The sequence below is a fragment of the Odocoileus virginianus genome, chromosome 20, assembly GCF_023699985.2.
Source record: "Odocoileus virginianus isolate 20LAN1187 ecotype Illinois chromosome 20, Ovbor_1.2, whole genome shotgun sequence".
Classification (NCBI taxonomy): domain Eukaryota; kingdom Metazoa; phylum Chordata; class Mammalia; order Artiodactyla; family Cervidae; genus Odocoileus; species Odocoileus virginianus.
The window spans coordinates 46,250,703-46,276,998 of NC_069693.1; the positions used below are offsets into that span (position 1 = coordinate 46,250,703).

Genomic DNA, 26,296 nt, shown 5'->3' on the forward strand with positions numbered 1-26,296 from the left:
GCCTCTGTCTAGAGTCCGGGTGCTTCGGCAGCTTACTCAGAATGGAGAGGGGCCCCCGAAGCTGTGGGCCCTTGTGCAGACAGCAGGGACTTCCTGGCCTCAGTGGCCAGCTCCGGAGAAGGGGTGCGAAGCTCCTGCTTTCAGGGACTGCAGGGACCAGAGTCCTGTGGTTGGGCATTTGCCTCTCCCCATCCCACTCTTCCGCCCAGGTGGGCCTCAGCCACCCAGGGAGGCCCCAGCTCCTGGCGGCTCCATTTATGAAAGAACAAAGGCATCCGCTTGGCACAAAGCGTGACAGGAGCGTGAAGAAAGAGGCTGCCGGCCGCAGCAATTTATCCTAATGGCGCTAATTCATTCTAGCACAATTAATGCTCTGATAACGCAGGAGACAATCGCCAACCAGCAAATGGCTCCAGGCCCACAAGAGGGATGTGATGGGATGTGATGCTGTGAATCCCGCCCCACGAGGCCTTGGAGCTTCTGCTGGAGCCTCCCTGCTGCCGTGACACCCCAGGGGCCACCTGGGCACCTGGGTCTCGACTCCACCTGAGGGGGCAGGGGGGCAGGAAAGTTTCTCCACTGACCGGAGGGACACTGCTGCTTCTCCAAGTGCCCTGGGCCAGAAAAGACCCTGCTTATCCCTGAGGAACCCTTTCTGCCCAGACACCCCAGCAGCCGGGCCAGGCCAACCCTCGGCCAGGCAGGCGGGGTCCTTGCTGTGTGACTTCAGGCAAGTCGCTCCACCTCTCTGCGCTCAGAAATCGTAATAGCTCCAACCCCGCATCATGAAGTCTGATTTCACCTGCATGGAGCCATGATCAGGGCCTGACACACAGTAAGTGTGCAGGAAACACCAATATCACCAACATCAACATCACACCAACATTAACAGTTATTGACGCCCCGCACCCAGCAGGGTCTGGGAAACGGGGCCAAGGTGGGGAGGCATACTGCTCCTATGGAGCTTCACATGTCTTTGAGCCCTGCGCTCAGCATCTACAAACGTCTCCCCCTCAAGCCCTCCCTGGCCTCATAACCCAGGGGTGGAGGACAGTGGGGAAGGTGTGAATGGGGAGCAGCAGCGGGAGGCAGGCCCGGATGTCAGGTGCAACGGGCAAGTGCCTGGGGGCCTCCCAACGCCCCAGAGGTGAGCCCCAGTCGTGGCCACTTTGCAGGTGAGTCAACAGAGGCCCTCGGCCAGAACCCCCCAACACTGCAACTTCCTGGCTGCTGCTCAGGCCTCCCCTGTGACCTGGGGTGAGGGTGACACCAGCCCCGTTGCCCGGAGGGGTGGAGAGCGGGGTCCAAGGCCGAGCACCTGTCTGGAGGCATCCACGGGGGACGATGCTGGTCACCAGCGCTGGGCGCAGCCCCCGCTGCCCGGAGCCCCTCAGTTATCACGGCAAGCAGACGCCCCGCGAGCCGATCTGTCTCCTGCTCATTAAGCCGGACGCCGAAATGGAAATGAAAACATAATAGCTATTTGATTGGGGGTGAGATATTTTGCATATTGGCTTGGTGCTGATAGTGGAATTTCATCAACTCCCTTTTTTCATGCTTTAAAACTGAATTACTGAGACAGACTCTGTGTGGAGGAACGATCCCTGCTCCTTCCAAGTCCTGGGCTGCCTGGTCCTCACAGCTTTGATGGTGAGACAGCTGGGGGTCCTTTTGAATGACTGCCCAGAAGAAAGTTGGAGCTGGCGGCTGAGGGGGACAAAAGCCCCCGAGGTGGCCCCAAGGGGGCTGGCGCAGAGTCGGGAAGTCCAGAGGCCCCGGGTGAACCCCGCCGGCCTCTGCAGACCGTGCTCACCCCCAAGGCCACTGGAAACATTAAGTGGAAGAATTGGGGCCAAGTCCGGTGGCCTCGCACCTGGACTCCACGCGTGACCCTGATGTGGGCCTTTCCCGAGACCCCCCCACGGCTGCTGTGTTACACAGTCATTCACAGCTCTGGGGTGGTCCTCTGTGTCCCCAAAGCACAGAGGAGGAGGGGAGGTGGGACTGCCAGGCCTCCCTCAGTGTTGGGGCCAGGGCCTGGTCATGCTCACAGGCCCACTGGCCCAGGGGTGGGATGGACACTGGTGGGCACGCGACCCTGCTCAGGTCCCCACCTGGAGTGCGGTGGACATGAGTGCCCACAGCCTCCTGCTCAACCGCTGTTCACTCCCTAGCTCTCCATTCACTCATGAAACCTCCCCTGAGTCCACCTTCCTGCACCAGGCCCTGGGGACCCTGCAGCCAACACATGGCCCGCCCCCCATCCCCCAGGAAAAAAAAGATGTGAAAAATGCAAGTGTGGCTACTGCCACCAAGGAGAGGTGGTGAGGCCAGTCAGGGAAGGCTTCCCGGAGGAGGTGACAAGTAAGCGGCGATCTGGGATGGGACAGGAGACTTCTGCAAGTGGGGCTGGGGAAGAGCACTCCAGGAGGAAGGAAAAGCAGAGGCCTGGGCCTTGTGTGCCACCCACCCCTCCAGCCCAGGTCCCACATGGAAAGCAGCTCGTGAGAGCAGCTTGTGTCCAGGGCTGGGGTCACGGTTCAGTGAGGTGGTGTCGGTGGGTGCTGAGCACAGGCCTGACTTTATTACAACTGTTGCTATGATTTCAGCTCCCCAAGGAGGGGCCCTATGGACTCCTCTGAGGGGGTTTCAGGGTGCATGGGGGTGGAGACTGAGGGGCGTGGCAGAGGGAGGGGTATGAGGGGCTGGGGGCTGGGCAGGGCATCGTGGGCGGAGAAGAAAGACTGCCCCCCAGGCTGGTGGAAGGCCTGGCCCCCTGTCTCGCTGGCTCTGGTCAGCTGGCGGGCAGGAGAGGCACAGGGCTGCCAGGGAGAGACCCTGGCCTCTGGACGGCACAGTGACCAGATAAGGGCCCGATAACAGAGAGAAAATAGCAACAGATTCAGACTTTCCCATTGCTGGGCAGCGGGGCAGCTCAGGCCACGGTGGGGACAGAAGGCGGTAGGGACAGGCCCGCTCTCCCCGTGGGGCTGTGCTGTGTCCTGGGGGCTCGGGCCGTACTCGCAGACTGAGTGGGTCTGAAGCCTGACCCCTGAGGGGTCCGTGGGACCTCTGGTGACCCACCCCCAGCAGGAGGGGCTCTGGCACAGCTGTGTGGAGGGGGGAGCCTTAGCCCTGAGTGCAGAAGCTGCCCCGGCCCCTTGGGGCCACATGACCCCTCCTTCACCCCCAGTTCTCAAAATGAGCCAAGCCAAGTTGGATGGAGCAAAGCGAGTGAGAAGGGGAGCCCTTGGCTGGGGCGGGCGAGCAGGGCGGGCCTGGCGCATGGGGCCAGGGTGAAGGGCAGGGCTGTCCCACGCCTCGGAGCCCGGGCAGGAAAGGGGCACAGCGGTAGTCAGCGGGGTAGAGACAGAGTCTCGGGCCCAGGGAAGATCACCAAGGCCTGGAGGGTCCCATTAAGTCAGGACTTCTTACACCTCTGCCAACACTCAGCAGGGAGGTGGGTCCTGGCCCCTAGGCCCTAAGACGCTTGCACGGCACAGGGGCATAAGCCCCTTGGAGGAGGCTGGGAGCCTAGGCGCCCGTGGGTCCTCCCACATCCACCCTCCCGCCAGAGGCCCTTGGCCATGATGTCCCACCCCCCACCCAGCTGAGGCCTCCTCCTCCCTCTGTGAGATCCCCCCCACCCCCAAGTCCAGGTCCGCCCTGTAGCCTCACATTTGTCTGCAGTTCTCCCCAGGGTGGGGTGCTCTGATGCTTTGCTGCCCCGCAGTGCCCCCAGTAGGGAGACCCCCGACCCTGCCACAGACCACATCTCGGAAGACGTTGCTGCAGTCGGCCCAGTGGGCTGCTTCTCCCAGGCTGAAGGTGTGCCCACAGCCTCGATGATGGGACAGCTCCCTGCAGAGTGCAGAGAGGCCTCTGGTCTTCTGGAGGCTAGGACTGGGAGGGGTGCACACACCCCCGCGGTGACCCGCCAGCGGCCTTCATCAACCCAGGATCAGGCCCCGCTGACAGCCAGGGCGACCACAAAGAGGATGTTGGCGAGATAATCTTGGCTTCTTTGAGTGGGCAGCCTGCTCTGCGGATGGGACAGTGAGGGGCTGAACCTCTGTGCGCTGGGGGCCTGGGCCCAGCCGCCCTCCTGCTCTGGTCCTGGCACGACCCCCCCACCCCGCCCCGCCTCGACCTGCCCAGGAAGGGCATGGCCCTGGGACAGAGGAGACGGGGGTCGGGGGGACAGACTGATTCCCGCTAAGGGTCAGCAGGACGGCACTCAGGCGCACTGTGCACTGGGGGGCTCGCAACTCCTTGGTGGGAGTTGCACCCTTGGCGCAGCCCCCCTCCATGGCTATAAGCGGTGGGTCACCTGCCTCTGCTTCCAGGCTGCGAGCTGGACTTGACCCGTGAGGCCTCCTAGCCCCCAGGGCACCCAGGCTGACCCTGGGGGTGCTGGTGGGCACGGTGTCCCCAGCGAGCCAGGCCCAGGAGGTGGCTGGCTGCTGTCACAACCCACTCTGGGTCACTGGAGGGCAAGGAGGGACTTGGATGCTCAGAACCGAGCTTAGCAGAGCCATACTCTCTAGGAATGGGGGCCCCACACTCCTAGGAATAGAGTGCTGTGATCTACCCCAGCTTTTAACGAATTAAAACATTGTAAGGAGATAGCCTTCGCATACAGTGACGTTTGTCCTTTTAGGCATCACTCAACTTTTGAAAGCCTGTTCATTTAAAGACATGTTTCCCTGGTGGCTCAGAGGGTAAAGCGTCTGCCTGCAATGCAGGAGACCCGGGTTCGATCCTTGGGTCCAGAAGATCCCCTGGAGAAGGAAATAGCAACCCACTCTGGTACTCCTGCCTGAAAATCCCATGGACAGAGGAGTCTGGTAGGCTACAGTCCACGGGGTCGCAAAGAGTCAACAAACTGAGCAACTTCACTTTTCACTTTTCCCTGGGGGTCCAGTAGCTAAGACTCCATGCTCCCAAAGCAGTGGGCCCTGGTTCGATCGCTTGTTGGGGAACTAGATCCCACATGCCACAACTAAGAGTTCGCATGCTGCAACTAAAGATTCCTCACGCCACAATGAACAGGGAAGATCCCGCATGCTGCAAGTGAGACCCCCTTGTAGTCAAAGGAAAAGAAAGAGGAACAGGACAGTCCTAAGTAATTCAAATGAAACCCGGGCCTCCCGTGGCTCAGGCCTGTGCAAACAAATACTCCAGCAGCCCAAACGCCCACTGGCTTCTCCCCAAAGCTCTGCAGGGGTCAATCAGGATCTTAGCCCCTTTACGGCATTGACCACCTTTCTCAGTCACTTCTCCACACCCCCAGCTGACCCAGCCTCTGGCCACAGGGTCCTGATTCCAGCTTCCTTGTCTCCACTCCCAGGACCCTCCGACTTTGTGCTGACGCCCTTACAGGAGGTCTGCAGCTAGGCTGTCAGCTGTGGAGGGAATCCCTGGGTGCCCAGAAGACAGCAAAGGGGGCAGATGGGGGGTGCAAAGTGAGCCCAGCAGGCACACTCCTGGAGATCCCCTGTTCCCCAGCCCCGGACATGGGAGCCCCGCTGTCCGCTACAGCTGCTGAGCCTGGAGGACCACCCCAGGCCTCCTCCCCAACCTCGGCCACACTCGTCAGCTCCCCCAGCCTCTCTCTTGGGATCATCAGCACGGATGCTGAGTGACTGTCTTCACCTGTTTCCCTGTCCCTGGTTCCTGGTGATGCTCACTTAGACCTCCCATGGGCCATGGCCCACTGTGACCACACCAGTGCCTGCCTGCCCCTGGCTCTGGCAAGGCAGCACTGTCTCCTCATGGCACACTTGCTCCATCACCCCTCCTCTGTCTGAGCCCCAAGATTGGGACACCCTCAGCTCTGGCCCACAGTTGTTGCTCAGGGATTCTGGTGACCACATGATGGGTGGGGGAGGGGAACAGGCTGGGGGCCACGGGGCCCCCAGGGGAGGAGCCGGGGCACAGTGGTGGGGCATGGGGGCATCTGGTTAGCCCTAGAGGGGAGCCTTGGGGCTGAGCCTACTTGTTGGGGTGTGGGTGTGACCAGGGAATGAGCCCCAGGAGCCCTGAGCATGCCACCTGCCCCCACTGGCGGAAGATAAGCTGGCCGGCCCTGCCTGGGTCTCTGAGTCCTGGTGAGTGGGGGGCTCCAGGCGGGCAGGGAGGAGCTGTGGGAAATAGGACACCAAGACCCACGGGGCCCTGAGCCCAGCCACCACCACTTCCTCCTGCAGCCAGCCTGGAGCTGACAGGTGAGCTTGGGCGTCTTAACTGCCCCTGTCCAAGGACCATGACTGGACACCCCCCCCCCACACACATCACCCCTCAAGGCTGCACTGGGCAGGCAGGACCATGGGCAGCTCTGGGATCTCTGCCAGGGAGGAGCAATGCCACAACCATCATGACACTTGTAACGACCCTTGATGTGACCCAATCCTCCTGGGAGGGTGGGGGAACCAGGACACACAGAAGTAAAGAAACTTGCCCAAGGCCTTGCATCTGGGGCAGTGGATAGGCTGCCATGTGCTCTCCCTTCCAGAGTCCTGCATTCTCCCCAAGGCCCAACGCCTTCAACCCGCTGTCCCTGTTTGTAGAGACAGGGGGCCACTCATGGACCTGGAAGAGCTGCCGTGAAGGTGGACAGGAAAAGGCTTCTCAGGAGATAAAGATGCCCCCTGCATGGGGGTGTCCTTCCCAGGAGCACCATGATTCCTTCCACCAGGCCTGCCACATGTTGGGTTAACTGTGGGCAAACAGGTCCAGACCAGGGGTACACCTCGGATACCATGAAGGGCCAGTAAGGGTGCAGGAAAAAGAATGGTGGGTGGGTATGGAGTGGTCACCAAGGGCTTCTCGGAGGAGGTGACATTTAAGATGTGACTGTGAACAGGGAGAACTGCCTGTGCAAAGTCCCGGGATTGGAGAAGAGTTTGGTGATTTGGCTGCTGCAGCCGAGGATGCAGCACCAGGCCGAGAGAGAGGTGGAGAGGCCGGCCAGTCGGGGTTTATTCTCAGCACCGTGGGACACAGCAGAATGTGGACCCTGGACTGCAGGAAGGACCCCAGGGTGCGGCTGCCATGGCCCGGCAGCCACCTTCAGGCTGCCCCTGGTTCTTTGCCACCTCCTCAGGCCAGCTCCGGGTTCTTCCCTGCCCGGAGCCTGTCCCGTCTCTCAGATCAGGGCCAGTGGGCTGGTCCCCCACCTCGGTCCCTGGGGGCAGAGGCCCAGGCGGGTGAGGCAGAGGGGGCGGGAAGAAAGTGCGGGGCCTGAGAAAGCCCAGCCTGGCTGATAGAGGAGAGATTGGTTTCAGCCAGAGCCGCGCCTGCCAAGTCCACATCCTACCGGCGGCCTGCACTTACTCAACATTCATCACCGCTGAGCTCGGAAACTTTATCAACGCTAGAGGTTGGCGCCATCTCTGGGCCTGGCCACTCCCGGCCCTCCGATGGGCCCGATAGCTGCTGATAGATTACGCGAGATTGTTTCACTCTGGAGAACCGATTATGGACGCTCCTGGGGGAGGGGTGCAGACCACGTGGCCTGGGGGTGGGGGTGGGGGGAGGGCTGGGGTTTTCCAGAACACACTGGCGTGTGTGACAGAGACCCCACGGATGACTGGTGGAGAGGAGGAGGGCATGAGGCCACTCGCGGGGCAGGAGCGGCGGTCAAGGCCATGGTGCGTGGCAGGGCGACCGAGGCTGTGGCACAGCCATGAGTGGGCAGGGAGGCTGGGGGAGGACAGGACAGGAGGAGCGCCCGAGGACGAGGACAGGGCCGAGGAGAGATTCTCTCCAGATGGGCTGATAAGGCTGACAGATGGGAGTGGGGCCGCGGCTAATGGAGCCATCGCTGTGCAGCCTGCGTCAGACGGATAGAGGCAGACTACTTCCCGGCTGGGGCTCCGTGTGACAGGCCCTGCCATCTGATGGGGGGTGGGAGACCTGGGGGCACGGGCTGGGTGCCGAGCCCTCCTCAACTCTCACCCCTGGGGGCTGCGGCCCCAAGGGGCCCATGGCCAGACCTGCCCCCGGGCACAACTGCCTCGGTCCCACACTGCAGAGGGCCCTCTCGCCACAGGGACTCCCGCACCCACCTGGGCTCTGGGTTCCAGGAACCCAGAGGGCGGGGGCAGGTGTCTCCTCCTCCAGGCAGGCCCTCTGGATGCTCAGAGAGCCAGGACCAGGATGCGCATTGGGCCTGTGAGACTCTAGTGTCCGGACTCGAGGCCAGCACCATGGGTGTCTCTCCAGCACCTGGGGACGGCATGCAGTGAGGGAGGAAGGAGCACTATCCTTTGGGGGCGGGCCCTCTTTTCCTACTTGGTGTGCCTGGTCAGAAGTAGCCCAAACCCCTCTGCCCCCACTCCACAGATGGGGAAACCAAGGCCCGAAGTGGCGGGGCTCTGGGGCCCACGGGGAGTTGGTAGCTGTGCAGGGCCTGCGCCCCGACCTCCTGGCCAGTGCACCCCTCGTCCCTGTGGGGCCTGGAGCCACAGCATCCAGGAAGCTGGGGGCGGGGACACCAGACGGCCACTCACCACCCTGAGCCCGGCTCCTCAGGTGTAAACTGGAAGTTAACCATCAGCCTCAAGTTCACAGATGAAAGGAGGAGGACATTCTGGAAATGGACAGTGGTGATGACTTGTGAATGGCTTACTGCCACTGAGTTACTTGAAATGGATAAACGGTGTTTCACATTACGTGAATTTACCAAGCACAGACACACATACATGGGGGTCTGCCACCTATCACCACAAGCAACAGTGGGGCTCCCTGAGTGCCCGTTCCCTCCCTTAGGGATTCAGACACACAACTCTCCACAGCCTGCCCCACCATGCTGCCCCAGGCCACTTGCTAGCTTGGGAGACAGGCCAGGGCTTGGCGGGGTCTGGTCCTGCGTCCACGGGTAGGGGCCGGGGATGCTGGGGAGGGCATCGAGTCCACGAGGGCGGTTGGGTGCTCTGACCGGTCCTGGGCAAATCTCTGTGGCCAGTCACAGCCCAGCCCTTCTGGTCTCTCCTAGAGGGGCCAGGCTTCCCTGGCCTGGCTCCACCCCGTGCAGCCAGCAGCCTCTCCCCTCAGCCAGCTGTCTCTCCCTGTAGGGCTGCTGTTCCCTCTGCCCCACACACATTGTGCACCTCTGCGTGTCTCTTGTCCATCCCTGTCCGTTCCCGGGCGTCCTGAAGCAGCGAGCCTCAGCCCTACCCATGACCCACGTGTCCACATCCCAGGTGGCCATGACCCATGACAGCTCCCTCTTCCAGCTCTCTTTGTTCCCTGGGTTCACTCTGCTCCCCTGGGCCAGGGAAGCTCAGTTGAGGGAGCATGTATGGAGTGCCTGCTGTATGCCCTGTACTGTTGGGGGAAACAGAGCAGCTCTGCTGCAGTCACCCGGCGGCACTCAAGTTCTGGTCTGAAGGCCCCCTCCCCGCTTCCTTCTCCTTGATCTCAGCCCAAACTCCTTCCCTCCTCACCTCAATTTTCCACTTAAGCATTTTTGAAAAACACCCACGCCTGTGACTGCTTTTCAGGTCATGGAGCCCTGTGGGTGCCGTGGGAGCCGGGGGGCCTTGGCCGGACTCTGGGCCCCATCTTGCCAACGAGACATCCCAGGGGATGCAAATTGCCCTCAACACGGTGAGAATTCCCCAAAGTTTCTTGACTGCTTCCTAGAGACATTGTCCATCGCCGTGTAAATTTCTAGGATGGGAGCTGTGGGGAACCCCAGTTTCCAGAATATACTCAGCCACAGACAGGAGAGAAGCCCCCACACCAGACAGGGTACTGCGTGAGCTCTCACTGTGCGGACAGGACAAGCCTCAGGGAGCACACAGACACCCTGGAGGCAGCCAGGCCAGGTCTGCCTGCCTTACGGACCACTTAGCAGTTTTGGCCAAAGGGTTGGTCTGCGATGCGTCAGGATGATGCTGAGGCCCCTGCCTCCAGCCTGGGGCTACATGGAGCTGGCAGAGTGAGAGTCCAGATGAGGATCCCAGTGGGCAGTGTGGAGGGAGAGGGGGCAGCTCACACTGGGTCTGGAGGTGCCCCAGACACATGGAGTGGGAGGAGGAGCTGGCCGGCCTTGAGCTGTCCCGCCCTGCTCTTGAACTCCGTGTTCCCATCTGGGAGTCAGGGCTGGCTGCCCTGATCCCAGGAACACCGAAGTCCTGGGCCCCCAACTCAGGGTGTGGGGGTCTGGGCTCTGTGGGTCAGCAGGAGGTCACCCAAAGGCCCGCCTGTCCATCCTCCCTGCCACATCCAGACTAATGTGAGGCCTGGACTGGGGTTTCCAGCACGGGGTAAAGGTCCTGCCCAGGACAGTATTCCCCATATTAAGGGCTCCTCTGGAGGAGGCCCCGCCCACTGAGGAGGCCGCTCCTCCCACAGTGCTCAGCCAATCCCCGGCGCTCATTCCTGGTCATTTGCATGCCGCGTTTCCACTGGCTGAGGACACACAGGTTAGGATCTTGGTTACCTGACTGTAGGGACAGGCGGGTACTGGGGGACCTGGCAGGTTGGAGTGGGGGCTACATCTGGGGGAGGCTGTCTCTGCCGGGCGTTCTGGGCAGCCTGAGTGCTAAGGGCTGGGGCTCTGATGGGGGTGGGGGAGCAGGCTCTAGGTGGGGTGGGTGGGTGCTGGGCTCAGGGTGACCTTTTTAAACCTCAAGTCTGGGTCCCAAAGGGCCACCTGCTGCATAAGAACTCTGGTTATGGTGCAGGCTCTTCCTTAAATCCTCCCCCTCCTACCCATTATGATGACTCAGAGCAGGAAAGATACCGACCCAAGGTCACACAGCCAGGACGCAGCAGCACAGCTGGGACCTCACTTCCAGTCTGGCTCCCACCGCAAGGCTGAGTCCTTCCCTCCAGGGAGGCCCTCTAGGGCCAATCTTATTTTTAGCTGCCTCGTCTTGTCTCGGGGAGGGCTATATTTTGGCTTCCTTGCAAAGTGGTGACGACACTGATGACGGCTTTATGAGGACCCAGTCCCCCGGCTTTCACCTTAGATCTGGTGGCACCATGTTTGTGGCTCTGAGTTGCAGGGTGGTGGGCTGGCGGGTGTGTGCATGTGTGTGAGCCTGTGTGCACAGGCTTTGTTCCTGGCATTTTGGTGGGTGAGATAAGAGGAAACAACAGAACCGCTGGGAGCGGCAGGCAGATAGATAACGCGATAGGGCTGCTCTACCACCAGGCCTATCGGCTCGTATCGCAGTTCCCTTTTCTTTCTTTCTGCTTGGGGGGCAGGGCGGAACACACCCCCACCCCACCCCCATGCTGGGACCCGAGCTGGGGGCCTCCCTCTCAGGCGCGCTCCCTCTGCATCTTTAACACACCCAGTGCCCAGGCCCGGAGCCCCTGGCTGGAAGGGGTTGGGGTCCCCAGGGTCCGTGTTAGCATTGAGGTGGGTGACGAATGCAGGGGAGCACCCACTCTCAAGAGAGGACCCAGTTCGCTCTCACCAGCCACGCCAAAAGGGCCCCGAGGAGGCTGACCCCCATTCTAGGATGAGGGCAGGGAGCCCAGAGAGATGACACGGCTGGGCTATGCTGGGGCCCAGGATCTGGAGAGTGGATACAGGGTTCCTTCCTTGAGAAGTCCTGCCAGCCCTGGGAGGGGAGGGCTGGGTGGGAGGGGAGGGCTGGGTGGGCACAGGGGCCCTCGGGGAGATGACCAGAGAAGCCACTGACTCCCAGCCCAGTGCCTGCAGGGCAGGCCTCAGTGTCTTCAGCCTTGTTTTTGTAGACGTAGAAACAGGCTCAGGACAGGGAAGTGCCTATGAACACAGCGATGGGCAGACTGGATCCCCTCCCCACCCCCACATTCTCTCTGGCCCTGGTGAAAGCAGAGGGTCCGAGGGGAGGACTGCTGGGCCCACGGGACAGACGTTCTGGAACCCCCAGACTGCTGTTGAGAGCACCCCGGAAGGATGCTGGCAGGATGGAGGAGGAGGTGCTGTCATCAGGAGGCTTCGGGGACCCTGGCCCCTGCAGGTGCCCCAGGGAACCCCACATCCGGCTGCATGGGACCCAGGATGCTCTCCCTACCTCTCTCCCTCTCCTCCCTAGAAGGCCGAGGAGGCTATAGTGCAATCCTGCCTGGCGCATGGGTGAGGAAGCAGTGAGTCACCTGCCCATGTTCCCCTCCACCTGGGGGCAGGATTCAAACTCAGACAACGCCCACCACTCTGGGCCCCCTCCCCCACATATGCATCCATTTTACTGGAAACAGCTGACTTCCTTTAGAATACTGAAACGAAATAAAACCCAAAGACAGAAAGAAACCAAATAATCACCAAAGGGGCCTATTTTCTGAGGACAGATGAGATGACCCCCACATGGAAGCGGGAGCAGTCGCCCTGTCGTCCCCCACCCACTCTTGGAAAGGACTGTGCAGCCCTCACGCTCTCTGTGTCCGGGCACTTCCCAATTAGCAGGCAGCCCCCTTAGGGCAGGTGGAAGCCCATGGGTACCAACACCCCGAGAACCTCCAGGTTGGAGACCCAGACCTTGACCAGGCCTCCACCTCAGGTCTCTACGGTTCCCTCCTCTGCTGTGTGATCTTGGCTGGGTTACGGAACCTCTCTGAGCCTCGAGTCCGCTAAGAAAAAAATGAGGTCGCTGGGGCCCCTGCCAGGATGTCGGGAGGATGTTATAGGAGAACACGGGTCACGTCCAGGCCTGGCATGCAACAAGCAGTGAATGGAGCTGTCAGCTAACAAGGGTTCCACTTGGATGGGAAGTGGGGAGCCCCTGACTCACCAAGAAATGTCACTGACTATCCCGTCAGGCCTCCTGCCTCTAGGATCTCATTTCTCAAGAGTTGCTTAAAAAATAAATGCAAAGAGCAGGGAAGACAGCCAGCTGTCCCGTGTCTGCCAGGAGCCCCAGGCAGCCCCTCTGCTGGCTTTCTGCGTGGAGAGGGCGGGGTGCCTGGCCGCCTCTCCCCGCCCCCGCCTCCCCCACGGCTGCCGCACCTGTCCCTCAGCTGGAGGATTAGCCCCAAGGCGGCCCTAATCGCGCTCATCGCACCATCAGCGCTGGATCTCGGATCAGCTGAAGGAGGCGGCTTTATCCAGACAGACGCGGAGATGGCACCTCAGCCCCACCTGGGCGCCAACTGTCACATGTGGCGGCCGGCAGGCCTCTGAAGGTAGGATGGGGAGACAGCTGCCCCGCTGGGTCCCTCAACATTTACGGGGCACCTACTATATAACCAGGCATGGCCTGTTCCAGGGGTCGGGGAGAGAGAGCAGAGACCCAGACAGGCAAATTTCCCGCATTCTCACCCCACACCTGGCCCACTGGATAGAGGAGGACACTGAGGCCCGGAGATATGTCCCAGGAGTTGGCGCCAGGCAGACGGTCCAGACGTCCAGCTCTGGCGAGGAGCTGGTGAGGACTCCGTCCCCATGAGGGCGCCCCTCGGCCCTCACTCCCCACAACACCACTCCTGCTACCCTGGCCCCGGGACACTGTCTTCACAGAGGCCTGGGAGGTGCAGGCCGGACATGCCAAGGTTCACGGCCCGCGGGGGGGCCAGGAGAGGCTGGGAGAGATGGCTCTCGCCCTGCCCACCCTCCTCCCTACCTTCTTTTTCAAAAACATAATTTATCTGTGTATTATCAAGAAATCCAGACACTTTAATCAGTGAGCTATGAAGTCAGAATTTCCATTCTTATCTGCGGGAGGAGTGGAAATGGAGGAGATAGCGCGGAGGGATCGCTGGTGGGGAATGTTAATGGGTGGAGAGGCTGGGCTATTGGCCACGGAGACGCCATATCTCCCCCATTATCAAGGCTGTATCTCCCCAACCATCTCGGCGCGGTAATGGGGCCAGTTCAACTTTCCGAGTTATCACAGGAGCTGAAACCTGCGCCCGCCAGAGGCCTGGACCAGGAGACAGTTCGGGCAGCCCAGGCCCGGGCCGGCAAAGCCGGGATGGAGAGGAGGACCCGGCTGGGGCCCCCGGGGACCCCTGACCATCAAGGCCCCTGCAGTGAGTGGAGGGGGTTCCTCTGTTCTCTGGGAAAACGTCCGGTTTTGGTGGAGCGGAACATAGACATCCTGTGCAGGAGGGGAAACTGAGGCAGCAGGCCACCTCAGGGTCCCAGTGGGGCTGGGTGGCTTCGGCCCTCCTGAGCCACACCAGGCCTATGACATGAAAAGGGTGGGTGTGTGGAGGCATAGCAGGTGGGGACGGGGTATAAGCACCCTGCCCTCCTGCCTGCAGCCCTCAGGGTCTCCACCCCAACCACCCCCAAAGCCTTCTCCAGGTTCCAAGCCCCAGGAGCTGGAAGCATCAGTAATAAAACAGCCCTGGTGGGCTCTACCCCTGCCAGTCCTGACCTGGGGTTCGGGGTATGCTCAGCACGGCCCTAAAATGTTGAGGGCTTGCCACCTGCCTGCAGATCCCGATGTGGGACACCCTGGGGGATGGGGCACCAGGGCTCATAAACAGAACACCTCTGCCCATTCAAAAGCAGGGGTCCCCACGGCCACTCACTCCTTGGGGAACACTACAGCCGAGGTGCGGAGCAAGGGGCTCACCCGGGGGCCCCGTGTGACTGGGAACTGCCCCAGGCGGGCTCAGTCATCAGGTGCCAGTGCAGTCCGGGCTCTGGTCTTCCTCCTGCAGCTGGGGGCTGGGCTGTGGCCTCTCTGGCCCAGGAAGGGAAGGGACTGGCCCAAGGTCACAGAGCCAGCAAGGAGACCACAGCTGGATGCTCTCTGGAACTGCGGGAAGGCCTCAGTTTCCTGGACTTGAACACAGTGGCACCAAGCCCTGGTGCTATCCCAGCAGAGGCAGCTCTGGACTGGGACACCACGACCATCACCATCCTCTGCTTCCTCCAGGGTGGGAAGCTCGAGCTGCCGTCCGGAGTATGACCTTTCAAATCTCTAAGCCTCAGTTTCCCCTCTGAGCACTGAGCTAACTGCTGAGCCCAGGTTGTGAGCTCACGGCTGCAAGAGCTGGGCACCCAGCAGGGGCTTAGTAGGTACTCAGCTAACGCCTGCTGTCATGACCAGTGCCCACACTGTTGCTGGTCTCAGGATGAGCTTGGGGCCCCATGAGCGGGGGTCACACGAGGATGCTGTGACTTTCTCTCCCATTACACGGGGCCGAGTGCCTGATGCCAGGGGTGCCTGAAAAGCAGAGCGGAGTTGAGAAAGCAGCAGTGTCCTGGATGACCTGTGGGGTGGGCCCTTGGGAAGCTCTTCCCCGTTGCCCACCGCAGGACGGAGCCGAGACCCCTGTCCGGTGGCCCCACTAGGACTCCACTCCTGCTGCATATTGCAAGGTGGAGAAAAGGGAGACTAATGCAGGAGGCTGTGGCAGGTGCACGTGGCAGGTCAGGAAAGCTGGACGGCTTTAAGTGAGAAGCCAAGAGGAACTGGCAGGAAGCAGGGCAAGGGAGGTGGGGGGCTGTCGTCCCCCTCTTCATTTTAACTTTGCCAGATGACACAGACGACACAGGGGCTCTGGCCCAGGCTGGACTTCTGCCGTCAGGTCTTGCCAGCCTCAATGCCCTGTGAGCTCAGCACAATGGTTCTACTGACAACTTGCAGGGGTACTGAGGCTTGGGGCAGGGGCTGGGCATGCACTCAGCCCAGCGTCTCCATGGCATCCCCACGTTGCAGAGGTGGACACTGAGGCTCAGGAAGGCAGCATGATGTCTGCGGACCTGCAGAGCCCAAGAGCCCCGCCCCCGGGGTGCTCCTGCTGCCACCTGCATGCAGAACCCCCACCATGGCCAGCCCCTCCTGCCCAGGGTTCAACACGCACCCTAGTTCTGGGGGTGCCCAGGAGCTGGCGTGGGGTTACACAGACTGCCCCTTTGATCCCCTCTCCACATCATTCATGTCCTGTGTGACCCTGGTGCAACCACCCACCCTCTCTGATCCTCCATTTTCTGGTGCAAAATGGTTTGAGAACCCCAGTTGAGTCTGTCTGGCTGGGTCTCTGTCCCTGGATCAGCCTGGGGACCTGGGCCAGGGCTGAGCTCCAACTGTGTGGGGCTCACGGAAGCTCCCATTGCACCCATCACCTCTTTCACGGGAGCAGAAACCGTGACTCCCTGACCAGCAGGCCCAGGAGAGGCAGAACAGAGGGACAGACGTGGAGGGGAGGGGCCTGCCTATCTGCCCAGCTCTGGCCCAAGGTCAGCCACCACATTCCTGCCCGAGCGGGCGCTGCCTTCTCCCAAACAGGAGACCAGAGGAGGGGGGAGGCGGGGCTGGGCCAGGAGGACACAGGACAACTCAGGAGGGCAGGGCGGGTGGCTGGGGGCTATGTGGGCACTGTCCAGAGAAACCTGGGCCCACCTCTGGGGCCCACAGACCTCAGCTCCTGGGTCACAAGGTCTTGAGCATGTCACTGCCTCCCAGGGCCTCAGTTTTCTTGCCTGTAAGATGGGTCAGTCCATAAGGCTGATGATTGTTAACAGCAGGTAAGATACCTGGGCTGGAAAGGGACTGAGGGGGCCTGAACCAGCCCTGTCCTGCAGTCAGGGCATGTGGCCCGTGGCTCACCCCCAATGCAAAAACTAATACATGAAGGAAAAGAAGACAGGAGGCAGGACTCTGTGTGACACGGCCAACCCTGGGGAATTCTGGCAAAATAGCAGTGCAGCCAGCAGCTCCCAAGGCTGCCACGTCCACCCAAGACATGACCCCAGACAGCACTTTACAATTTGCATCTGGGATCTCACGGACCCCACATACAGGCCCCAGGAGGAAGTGCTCTTATTAAGCTCCCACTTCAAAAGCAGCAACTGAGGCAGGAGACAGGCCCCTGACCACAGGGTCACAGCAAGGCCAGGACTCAGGCCATGTGGCAGCCCACGCAGAGTCAAGGGCTGGCCAGTGGCCTGGATCTCAGAGCTCCCATGCCCTGCTGTGGGGCACTGGGTGGGGTGGGGTAGAGATGGAACCCCTGGGACCCGGAGTGAAAGGGTCCTGTCCTCAGCCCACATGGTGGCCCCAGGGACGGCTGGGGTGGGTGGCAGCAATATGCCACCCAGCAACAACAGCCCCCCTCTGATGTGGGAGCCAGGTGTGCCCCACATGCATTGCTCATCGCCTCTGTGTCCCAGCCTTGTGAGAGCATGTTCACACTCCTTCCACAGGTGAGAAAACACAAGATGCCTCCTGAGGCCCCTGGGCTGGTGGCTGTGTATAGAGCTGAAGGCAGGCCCACAGGGCTGGAATGGAAAGTTGGGGAGAGGGGCAGGACTCAAGGCCCAGCCTCTTGCCATCTTCATCGGGGCGCTGGGCTGGGATATGCCCACTGAACCAGCAGGCAAACTGAGGCAAAGGTGGGACACCACACTGATGCTGAACGGGTACCTTCGGCAAGACTGTTCATTCCAGGTCTCCAGCTCCTCATCTGCGAAGTAGGTACAGGGATGCAGGAGGCTCTAGGGTCCTCTCATTTGGTTACCTGACCCTACAGCCCTTCAACTCTGGGCTGGCTTGGTCCAAACCCATCCAGAGCTCAGGCAGGGAGGGGAAGAGGGGCTGGGGGAGAGGGGGAGGGGTGGGAGAGGGGGAGGGGGGTGGGGGAGAGAGGAACGTTGGTGCCAACTGCCCAGTGCAGCCCTTCTTCTCTGATGGCGAAACCTCAGCTCAGAGAGGACAAGTGATGTCAGGTTTGCACAGCCTGGGCATTTGTTCGGCAAGCTGTCATTGGAATGGCTGGAGGGAAAAACTAGCCACAAAGAGGAGTGATGGGAGTGGGGGAGGCTGGGGTGCCCACTTCCTGGACAGGGTCCTTGTATGTGTTTTACTCTCTGGAGACAGTTTGGGAAAAGAGATTTGTCCCTCACAGATAAACTGGAAACCACAGATCTGACTTGACCAATGGACCACAAAGATATCTCGGAGAAGGGGGATGGGGATGCTGACAGCTGTCTGAGGTGATGTGTATTTCACGTTGATGCCCAGGGACCACCAGTGTCATCATCTGTATTGCGTAGATGGGGAAACTGAGGCCAAAAGGGGGTAAAAAGAGAAGCCAGAGAGAAACCCTCCAGATCTTGGCTTGAGCCCAGGCCCCAGTGAGGGGTCAGCCCTGATGGGGGCTGGCCCTCCTCTCCTCACAGGACCATACACACTGCAGCTTGAGGGCAGCTGAGTCCTTACACGTGGGGCCACCTGCCTCCCGTTGCCACAGTCGAGGACATGGAGGCCCACTTGGCAGGTGTTGGCCCTCACTTCTACAACCCTCCTGGGGCCAGGCCACTCCTGCCAGAGAAGGGAACAACGGGCAAGGTCCAGAGAGCGAATATGTGATGGTGGCCTCAGTCTCCCCCTCTGTGAAATGGGGACAGGGCTGTTACAGGAACGGGGAGCAGGGCCAGGACAACCAATAGGATGGTGGCTGGTGGGCAGGAGCCAGCCAGGCGCCCAAGCGCTGCCCGGCCGGCCTTCGTGCGGGGCCAGGCCTGGGTCTATTTGGGGGTGGGGGGGGCGATACCCATCAGCAAGGCAACAACTGCCTCCAGGAGGAGGCCTGTCGATGGCAGATAGGCTGCCGGGAGTATTATTCACGAGCCCGTCAAGCCCCAGGAACGTCTGGTTGGCATAGAAACAGGAGATAAGGGGTACAATTAATGGCATCGTGTTCCCTCCTCCTTTCTTCCCCAACTGACCCATTTAAATCCCTGGCGGTGCTGGTGCCATGCTGGGCTCCCAGTGACCTCTGGGGAGGGGCTGGTCAGGTGGGCGGGATAAGACCTGGGCTCAGGCCCCAGGCAGGGCTGGCTAAAGCCTCCTGGGAGCCCACTCCTGTCAACGTGAACATCTCAGGAAGGAGCCGTGGGAGACTTGGCAAGGGCAGGGCTGGGGAAAGACTGCTGGGCACCTCTGCTCCCAGGGGCCCATTGCACAGCTGTGGAAACTGAGGCTGGGAAGCCCAGAGGCAGACAGAAGTAAGGAGCTGTGGTTCCTCACTCCTCTGAGCAGTGTGCTGCTCAGGGCAGGGCCACGCTGCCAGCCTTCCAACTCCAGCTGTCATTTTCTTGGGTGAGAACTTCTGTGCACTTCCGTTTCCCCACAAGGTAAATGGTAAGAATGGGACCCACCCTAAGACACCGTGTGGCCTGGCGCAGTGTGAGTAGTAGCTACTACTGGTATCACTGTTACTGCCTAATAAGCAAAAGAGCTGTCTTCCCTCAGACACAGGAAAACCAAGAACTGCTTGGAGACAGTGTGAAGGCCCAACCTTAGGGCCTGCGAGCCCAGTCTGGGTCGCAGCCCACCAGCTGGGGCTCAGTCAGGGGCAGCTGTGTAGTCAAAGCCCCCTCTCTCCCTGCTTCTCGGCCATCATGGTGCGGTGGTGGGTGTTGCAAGGTGGCCCCCAGAACCAGGCGACTCCCTCAGCCTCCTATACCTGGAGGGGATGTGCATGGCTCTGTGAAGATGATCCCTCTTAAGTTCCTAACAACTCAGATAGAGACCACCTCAGCCCCTTCTGGCCCCACCCAGGCTCTCCCTGGAACTGGCTCAGCCAGAAGATGCTGCCAGCCCCCAGGTGGGCGTTGGGCTGTTAGGGGGAGCGGGGAGGTAGCTTAAAGCTCGGAGTGAATGAGTCATCCTGTGGCCACCAATAATTTGCTTAATCAAACTCTGAGGATGTGTGAAAAACACCCCCACCTGTGATGGAGCGGCTGCTAGGGCATGGACCGGCTGCTGGGGCATGGACCGGCAGGGCTTCTTCCGGGAGCCCCTTGCCTGGCTGGCCTCGGTTTCCACTCGCCATCTGGAATCATGGCCCCCAGGCACCCTCCCACTGCAAAGGGGCTCAGCACCCCCAGTCTGACCTGGGGGCTTTCTATGTCCTGTGTTGAGAGCTGGAAACTGAAGCTATCCCATTGTCCCTGGAGGCACCCCCATGCTGGGCTCTTTCCTGACCCCTGCTGGAGGTCCCCCCTTGCAGGCAGAGCCCCATCTGCCCCCTCCCCCATTTCCCACACTGCTCTCCCTCTGCCTCTGGTTAGCTTACCCCACCTCTGGCTCCCAGGGCAGTGACTGTGACCCAGTGCTTGCATACAGCAAGTGCTCAATCAAGACCTGCTGAATGAATCAAGGCAGGTCCGAGTATACCTTCTCTTCTGATTTTCAGGACCCGTTCAAAAAAACCCTAGTACTCTGGGCTCCCCACAACCTCAACCTGGCAGTGAAAGCCACTCTGATTCTTTTCTCAAAAACAACAACTACAAAAACTGCAAGCAGGTTATACCTAACACTTGCTAGGAAGACCCCCAACCCCAACGTGACTCAAGGGGCAAAACATCCTCTCTCGTTCCGCCTCTGACTGTATCTCACACCATCTAATAGGAATCAGGGTTGGGTGTCCCCCACCTCCTGGCCGCTGCAAAGTCAGTTTTCTTTCATTTTGACGGACTGTACCACCCGCAGGGGGAGGATCAACTTCTTGGCAATGAAGTGTGTTTGGGATGAAAACTCGCCCAAACGGACCCAGGCACGCATGCCCCTCCACCCCTCTCCGGCCTTCGGAGGACCCCACTCGCCCCAGCCGCGCCGCCCCCGCGCTGTTGTTGCCTCCAACCCTGCCGGGCCTGGTGGCCGTAGATAAGGCGTCTTATCACTGTTGGAGATCGCCATCCGGCCGACCGGCCCCGGCGCTTATCTGAGCTCCCATCGACCCGGGCGGGAGGAAACCTCGGCGGGCCGGGGGCGCCGGGGGTCCCTAGCTGCGCTCCGCCCCGTGTTCCCCGCCAGCGCGGCCCGGCCTATCTTCACAGCCATCTGGCCGGCCAAGGCCGCGCTCCCGCCTCGCCCTCCCCCGCTCCCACGTTTGAAGTTAATAAATGGGAGCGCCTATCGCCTCCGCCATCGGTTGTGCGCCTTATCAGCGCGGCACATCTATCTGCGCGCGGAACAAAAGGCGTACAGAGGCTCGGGCAGCTGCGCCCCGGCTTTGGTGGGGGCACGGGGGCGGCGCCCCAAGCGCTCTCCCCCCCCCCCCCCCCGCCCCAGCTCGCGGCCTGGTCGCAGGTAAGGCCAGTGGAGCGGGCACACAGCTGCGACGGCCCGTACGCACAGCCCCGGGCAGAGGGCGGGCGTGCGGGCGCCGCCGCTTGGCGACAATCAGCGCTCGCATCTTAACGCGCCTAGATCTGCCCGGGGGTGGAGGCGCCCCGGGCAGCAGGCTGAAGGGATGGTTCCCCCGCTCCACCTCCCAGGGTCGGCTCCCTCCCTAGCCTGGTTCCCGGGCGTACTGAAAGTGGACAGCAGGGCTTGCCCTCCCGCCCGCTTTGGTCCCTTGTCCACAACGCGCTCCGCTCAGCCCACCCAGCCCAGCCCGGGCACTCGCCTTGCTCTGGGCCTTATCTGCACTGGCATCGGCTCCCAACCTGCAATCTCCCTGCCCGCGTTATCTGCATTTCTCATCACGCTGAAACACAGACACACGCACACACGAGAACAGACCCAACAGAAATACACAGGGGAGGAGGGGAAAAAGAAACCAGAGAACCAGCGCAGATCGGGACCTGTGGGTGGTTTTAATACTTGAGTTGACTTGATAGAAGGCGACTTTCGGAAAACAGTCCCGCTTACACGCTGAGGAGTCAGGTTACGGGAACCCGGATTCACGCTTGCCTTCCCCCTCTATGGGATCTGGGGACTAGACACTCCCCCAGGAGCACTCACAAGGGGTCCTGAAGGCACAGCTCACGTGGACAGAAGAGGCAGTGCTCAGGGGCATGGGGCTGGCCACCTCTTTGCCCCAACGACTTGACTGGCTGGCCCGGGAGATGTAAGCCAGGTAGAAAGCCTTGAGCCCTGGCCCTGGCTGCAGAGGCGTGAAGTTATTATTGGCGTGGGGTGGGGAGTCGTGCTTCCTGTGCACTGCCCTCTTTCAGCCGAGTGGCCCCAAGAGTTCAGGGCGCTCTTATCGCTGGGGCAGGGGGTTGGGGGCTGGGCATCAGCAGTGACTGCCTGGCCCCCCTGGGGAATGGCCTTTGGTCCAGATGGGTGAGAAACTTGGACGACTGGCCCAGGACTGAGTCCCGGGAGACCCCTCCCTGACTAGGAGCAGCCCCTCGGATAGAAGGTGTGTGACCGCAAGCCAAGGAGCGCATGAGCCCCTGTGGTCCTGGCTGGGACACAGGGAGAAGGCCTCCAGGAGGTTGTTCCTGGCAGGGAAAGCTGGAGTTGGAGACCTGGTAGACAGGGCTGGAGCCCAGCTCATGGGCTGTGGTAGCAGCACCCCCGCCCCCCACCCCCAGCCAGGAGGTTCTGTGGCCAGAAGGCATGGTGGTGGGCACCCGCGGGTCTCTGTTACTTGGCCTGCACTTCCACGCGCCCTGGGTGCCCCTTCTCCCTCTCAGGTCTCTCTCTCTCTCCCTCTAGATACAAAGCCTGGGAGAGTCAACCGCGCGAGATAAGATCACAATTTCAGCCCGTCCCGACAGAGAGATCTTATCAGGATGGGACTTGCAGAATGGAATATTTTAAACTTTATCTGAGCCCAGATCGGGTCCGCCTTATCGCTGCACCATCTCTGGGATGCGGGGGAGGGGCAGGCCGCGAGGTGGCCGCGCCCCCAGCCACCCCGTTCCGGCCCTCTGGGCGGACACCCCCTCCAGGCCGGACCCCCGGTGCTACAGCCCAGACGCGGGGGCCCGGCCCGCCGGCAGAGATTAGATTACGGCGCGCTTGGCACACAGCGCGGGGGGCGCGGCGCGGGGTGAAGGTCGCGGGCGCCTCGGGCAGAGCGGGGCGGGCCGGGGGACGGGGTGGGGGGGGCGGCGGGGGTCGGGGCCGGCGGGCAAAGTTTGACTTACGCTTGATCTGCCGGGGGTTGCTCTGTTTCCTCCTGGACATGTCTCCGGCGCCGCGCGCCCTCCCGGCGGCCGCCTCTAGCCCCTGCTGGGCGGCGGCGGGCGGCGGGGGCGCGGCGGGGCCGCGGGGCGGCTCATGCCCCCGGCCCCTCGGCTCCACGGCCGCCCCGGCCCGCGCCCCCAGCCCGCCGCGTCCGGCCCGGCGCCGCTGAGGAGGCCGGAGTCTCAGCCCTGCTATGCGGCCGCGCAGACTGCCGGGGGCGGCGGGCGGCGGGCTGCTGCCGGCTTCTCCGCTCCCGCGCAGACGCCGCCGCCGCCGCCGCCGCCGCCGCCGCTGCTCGGCTCTTCTCAATGGAACCTGCGGGTAGCGCGCGGCGGACCTGGCGGCCTCTGCCTGGGCGCTCGGGGCGTGCGGGAGGGGCGTGCGCGTCACGGCGCCGCGCCTCCGGGCCCGCCCCGCCCCTGGCCCCGCCCTTAGCCCGCCCCGCCGCCTGGTCCAGCCCCTGGCCCAGCCCTGCCCCGCCTCTGGCCCCGCCCCCGCCCGCGCAGCGCGCGCCTGCCCCCGAGCGGTCTTGCTTCCTCGCGGCTTTGGTCTCTCCCCGCCTCGGCAGGCCCCGCCCCGACACCCTGGCTCACCCCCTTGCTTCCTCGCTGAAATGGTCCCGCCCCGCCTGCCGGCCCCGCCCCGAGGGAGCTGGCCCCGGCCCTGGGGGAACCTGTGGCCTCCTCCACACTTCTTTTGGCCCTGCTGCTTTGTCCCCAGGCTCAGGCTCTGCGACCCAATACACTCCGCCGCTCCGGATCACCGTGCCCGACCCGGCTCAAGCTCTCTCTGGACCCGCCCCCCGATGCCAGCTCCGCCCCCAAGCCTGACTTGACCTGGTTCGGCCCCTAAACTCCAAGGCCCCGCCCAGAGCACACCCCAAAGCCTGGGCTCCGCTCACCGCTCTATCACTCCGTCCCACCGCTCTATCACTCCGTCCCGCAGCTCTATAACTCCGTCTTCAGGGCCTCTGACCTGCCCATAACTCCTAGGCTCTGCGACCACCCTCCTCGGCCCGCCGGGTATGAGACAATGAGGGCCGGGTCAAGCAGCCCGAGGCCTTGACGTCCCACATTGCCTGGGACCAGATTTGGGGTGTGGAGCCGGCTCTGGCACGGTGGGGATTCCACCCAAGATTGGTGGAAGCAGCATCCGCGGGGTTCGCCGCCTCCGGTGACCAGAGCCCCAAAGGGAGAGCGAGGGACTTCGGCCCTCCTCCCTTGGGCTCAGATCTGGCTGGAAATCCGGGAGGCCGCAGAAGCCAGAGGCCTGTGCCTGCTCTCCGCCCCCGCCGCGGCAGCCCCTAGGCGTTGCCCCTCTGGGTCTCTCCTTCCCAGGCCATGCCTCTCCAGGGCGCCCCTGCTGGAGGCCCAGGAAGTAGAAAGGAGCGAGGTTCCCACGGTTAGTACTGCCTGTTCCAGCCGTGGACACGGAAGCCAGCCCTTCTGTCCTTTGGAGTATGTTCATGGGATCCCAGAGGCCATCCCACTTTCCAGGAGGCTCAAGGTTACACAGCATCAGAGTGGTTCCTGGGAGCTCAACTGTATTCCTTTAATATTCTTGGCCTGCATTTGGTGCCTGCCCTCACCCCGCCGTCCCCAACCCCATATTCACAAGAAATAGGAAGTTAGCAGGGGCCAGAGGCTAAGGGGAAGAGCTTTGCAAACAGGGTGTCTGGATGCTTGTCTGCTAAGCTGGACCCACCCACCTGATGGCAGGTGATCCTCACAGTCATGTGTGGGGGCTGGCTGGGTGCTGAGCACTCTGCCCTTAGACCACCTCATTCTGACTCCTGTTGCCTTTGCCCTTCCCCATAGAAGATGAAGAATTTGCCCCCAGGACCTGGGCACTCTCCCCTGCTGCTGCTGCTCTCAGGAGGGCAGGAGGTTGGCAGGTGGGGCAGAAGGCTGAGGTCCCCCCAGGATAAGCCACTGCCCCCGGACAGGCCAGAACACTGAGGCCAGGAGGCCAAGAGACCTGTCCGGAGTCATGAGCTTGCCCACTCTTCCCACTCCCTGCCCAGGCTGTGCCCAGTGGGTACAGCCTTCCTGCAGCTGCCGTGGTGCTGTACCCCTTCTCTGCGGAGTACGCGGCCCATAGTTGACTGATTCACTCAGCCCAGGGCTCCCACTATGTCTGTCAATGAGACAAGGGACTCCACCTGTCTGGGTTTACCATTGGGCCTGCTGCTTTCCCAAAGTGGGGAGCCTCTTTACAGGATGGGCACCTGGCAGTCAGGGGGATCCCTGGAAGAGGTGGCCACGAACTGGACCTCTGCCAGGCTTGAGGCTCCATGCACAGCAAGTGGCACCCAGGTTGGTACCACTGCTGGAGTGGCAGGAGGTCTGTGTGGAGGAGGGTTCTGAGGGTCAGCAAGAGCAGAACCACAACCAGTTAGTGATGCCTGATCCTTGCGGGGGTTGGGGGGGCTTCCCTTGTGGCTCAGTGGTAAAGAATCTGTTAGATCCCTCAAAGGGAAGATCCCCTGGAGGAGGGAATGGCAATCCACTCCAGTATTCTTGTCTAGAGAATCCCATGGTTAGAGGAGTCTGGCGGGCTACAGTCCACGGGGTTGCAGAAAGTCAGACACAACTGAGTACGCATGTTGAGGGTGAGGGGAGAGAGGACTGGCAGCACTTCAGACTGCTCTAGGCTCCTAAGACCCCCATTGCCCAGGGACTTAGGGGCAGGGGCAGGTGAGAAACAGAACCTGCTGACCAGGACTCACTTCACAATTCTCAGGGCTTAGTGGAAAATGAAAATATGGAGCCCCTTGTTCAAAAATTAAACATTTTTGTGCAGCCTCAGAGGAACCTTAAAACAAGGCTAGGGTTCCGTGCACCTGTGCCAGTCACCTGCCTGTGAAACGCCATGACAGCCTTGACTCAGGCCCGTGCTGGGGAACTTTGCTTCCATGCTCTGCCCCCTCTGTCTGCCTTGCAAGGGCTGTTATTCCCACCACTGAAAAGATAATGACACTGCAGGTTGCTCGTGACCGATGGCGGGGTCACTGGACCTGACTCATACAGGCCATGACACCCTCTACAGAGCTCTATGGATCACGACAATAAACTGAGGAAAGAGGAGCAAGGAATACTGAAGAAAGGAAGGCCCGGCTTAGGACAGAGCAGGAGTCACCACCTTTGCCTGGGGAAGTCAAAGAAGGCTGACCGGAGGAGGCGTCATCTCTGTGGGGTTCAGCAGGAGTCCCTGCTCAGATGGCAGAAGGGGAGCTGGGAGAGGGGCTGCTTCAGGGTCCTAACAGCCACCTGCATACCTTGTGGGAGTGTCACGATTCACATGCAAACATCACTGGTGGTGGAAACAGAACCGTACTCAGTGCACATGGGCATTTGCAACACGTGTCCTGGAGCTGGGAAGGGCTCAGCATGGAGCTCGGCTGCCCTGACCACGGCCTGGTTGTTTCCTGCTTTGCTGAATTTCAAGCCCTAATAGCCTGGAGGCCCTGG

The 26,296-nt window shown here is 61.5% G+C and overlaps 1 protein-coding gene across 1 annotated transcript in view; it reads right to left on the reverse strand.

The window, feature by feature from the left end:
- Window positions 1-23,577, reverse strand: part of ZFPM1 (zinc finger protein, FOG family member 1) — a 61,488-nt gene extending 37,911 nt beyond the window's left edge. The window contains exon 1 of the mRNA XM_070451414.1: window positions 22,787-23,577. Coding sequence (XP_070307515.1) covers window positions 22,787-22,826 — 40 coding nt within the window. The 5' untranslated portion in view covers window positions 22,827-23,577. The remainder of the gene's footprint in view (window positions 1-22,786) is intronic.
- Between the last annotated feature and the right edge of the window lie 2,719 nt (window positions 23,578-26,296).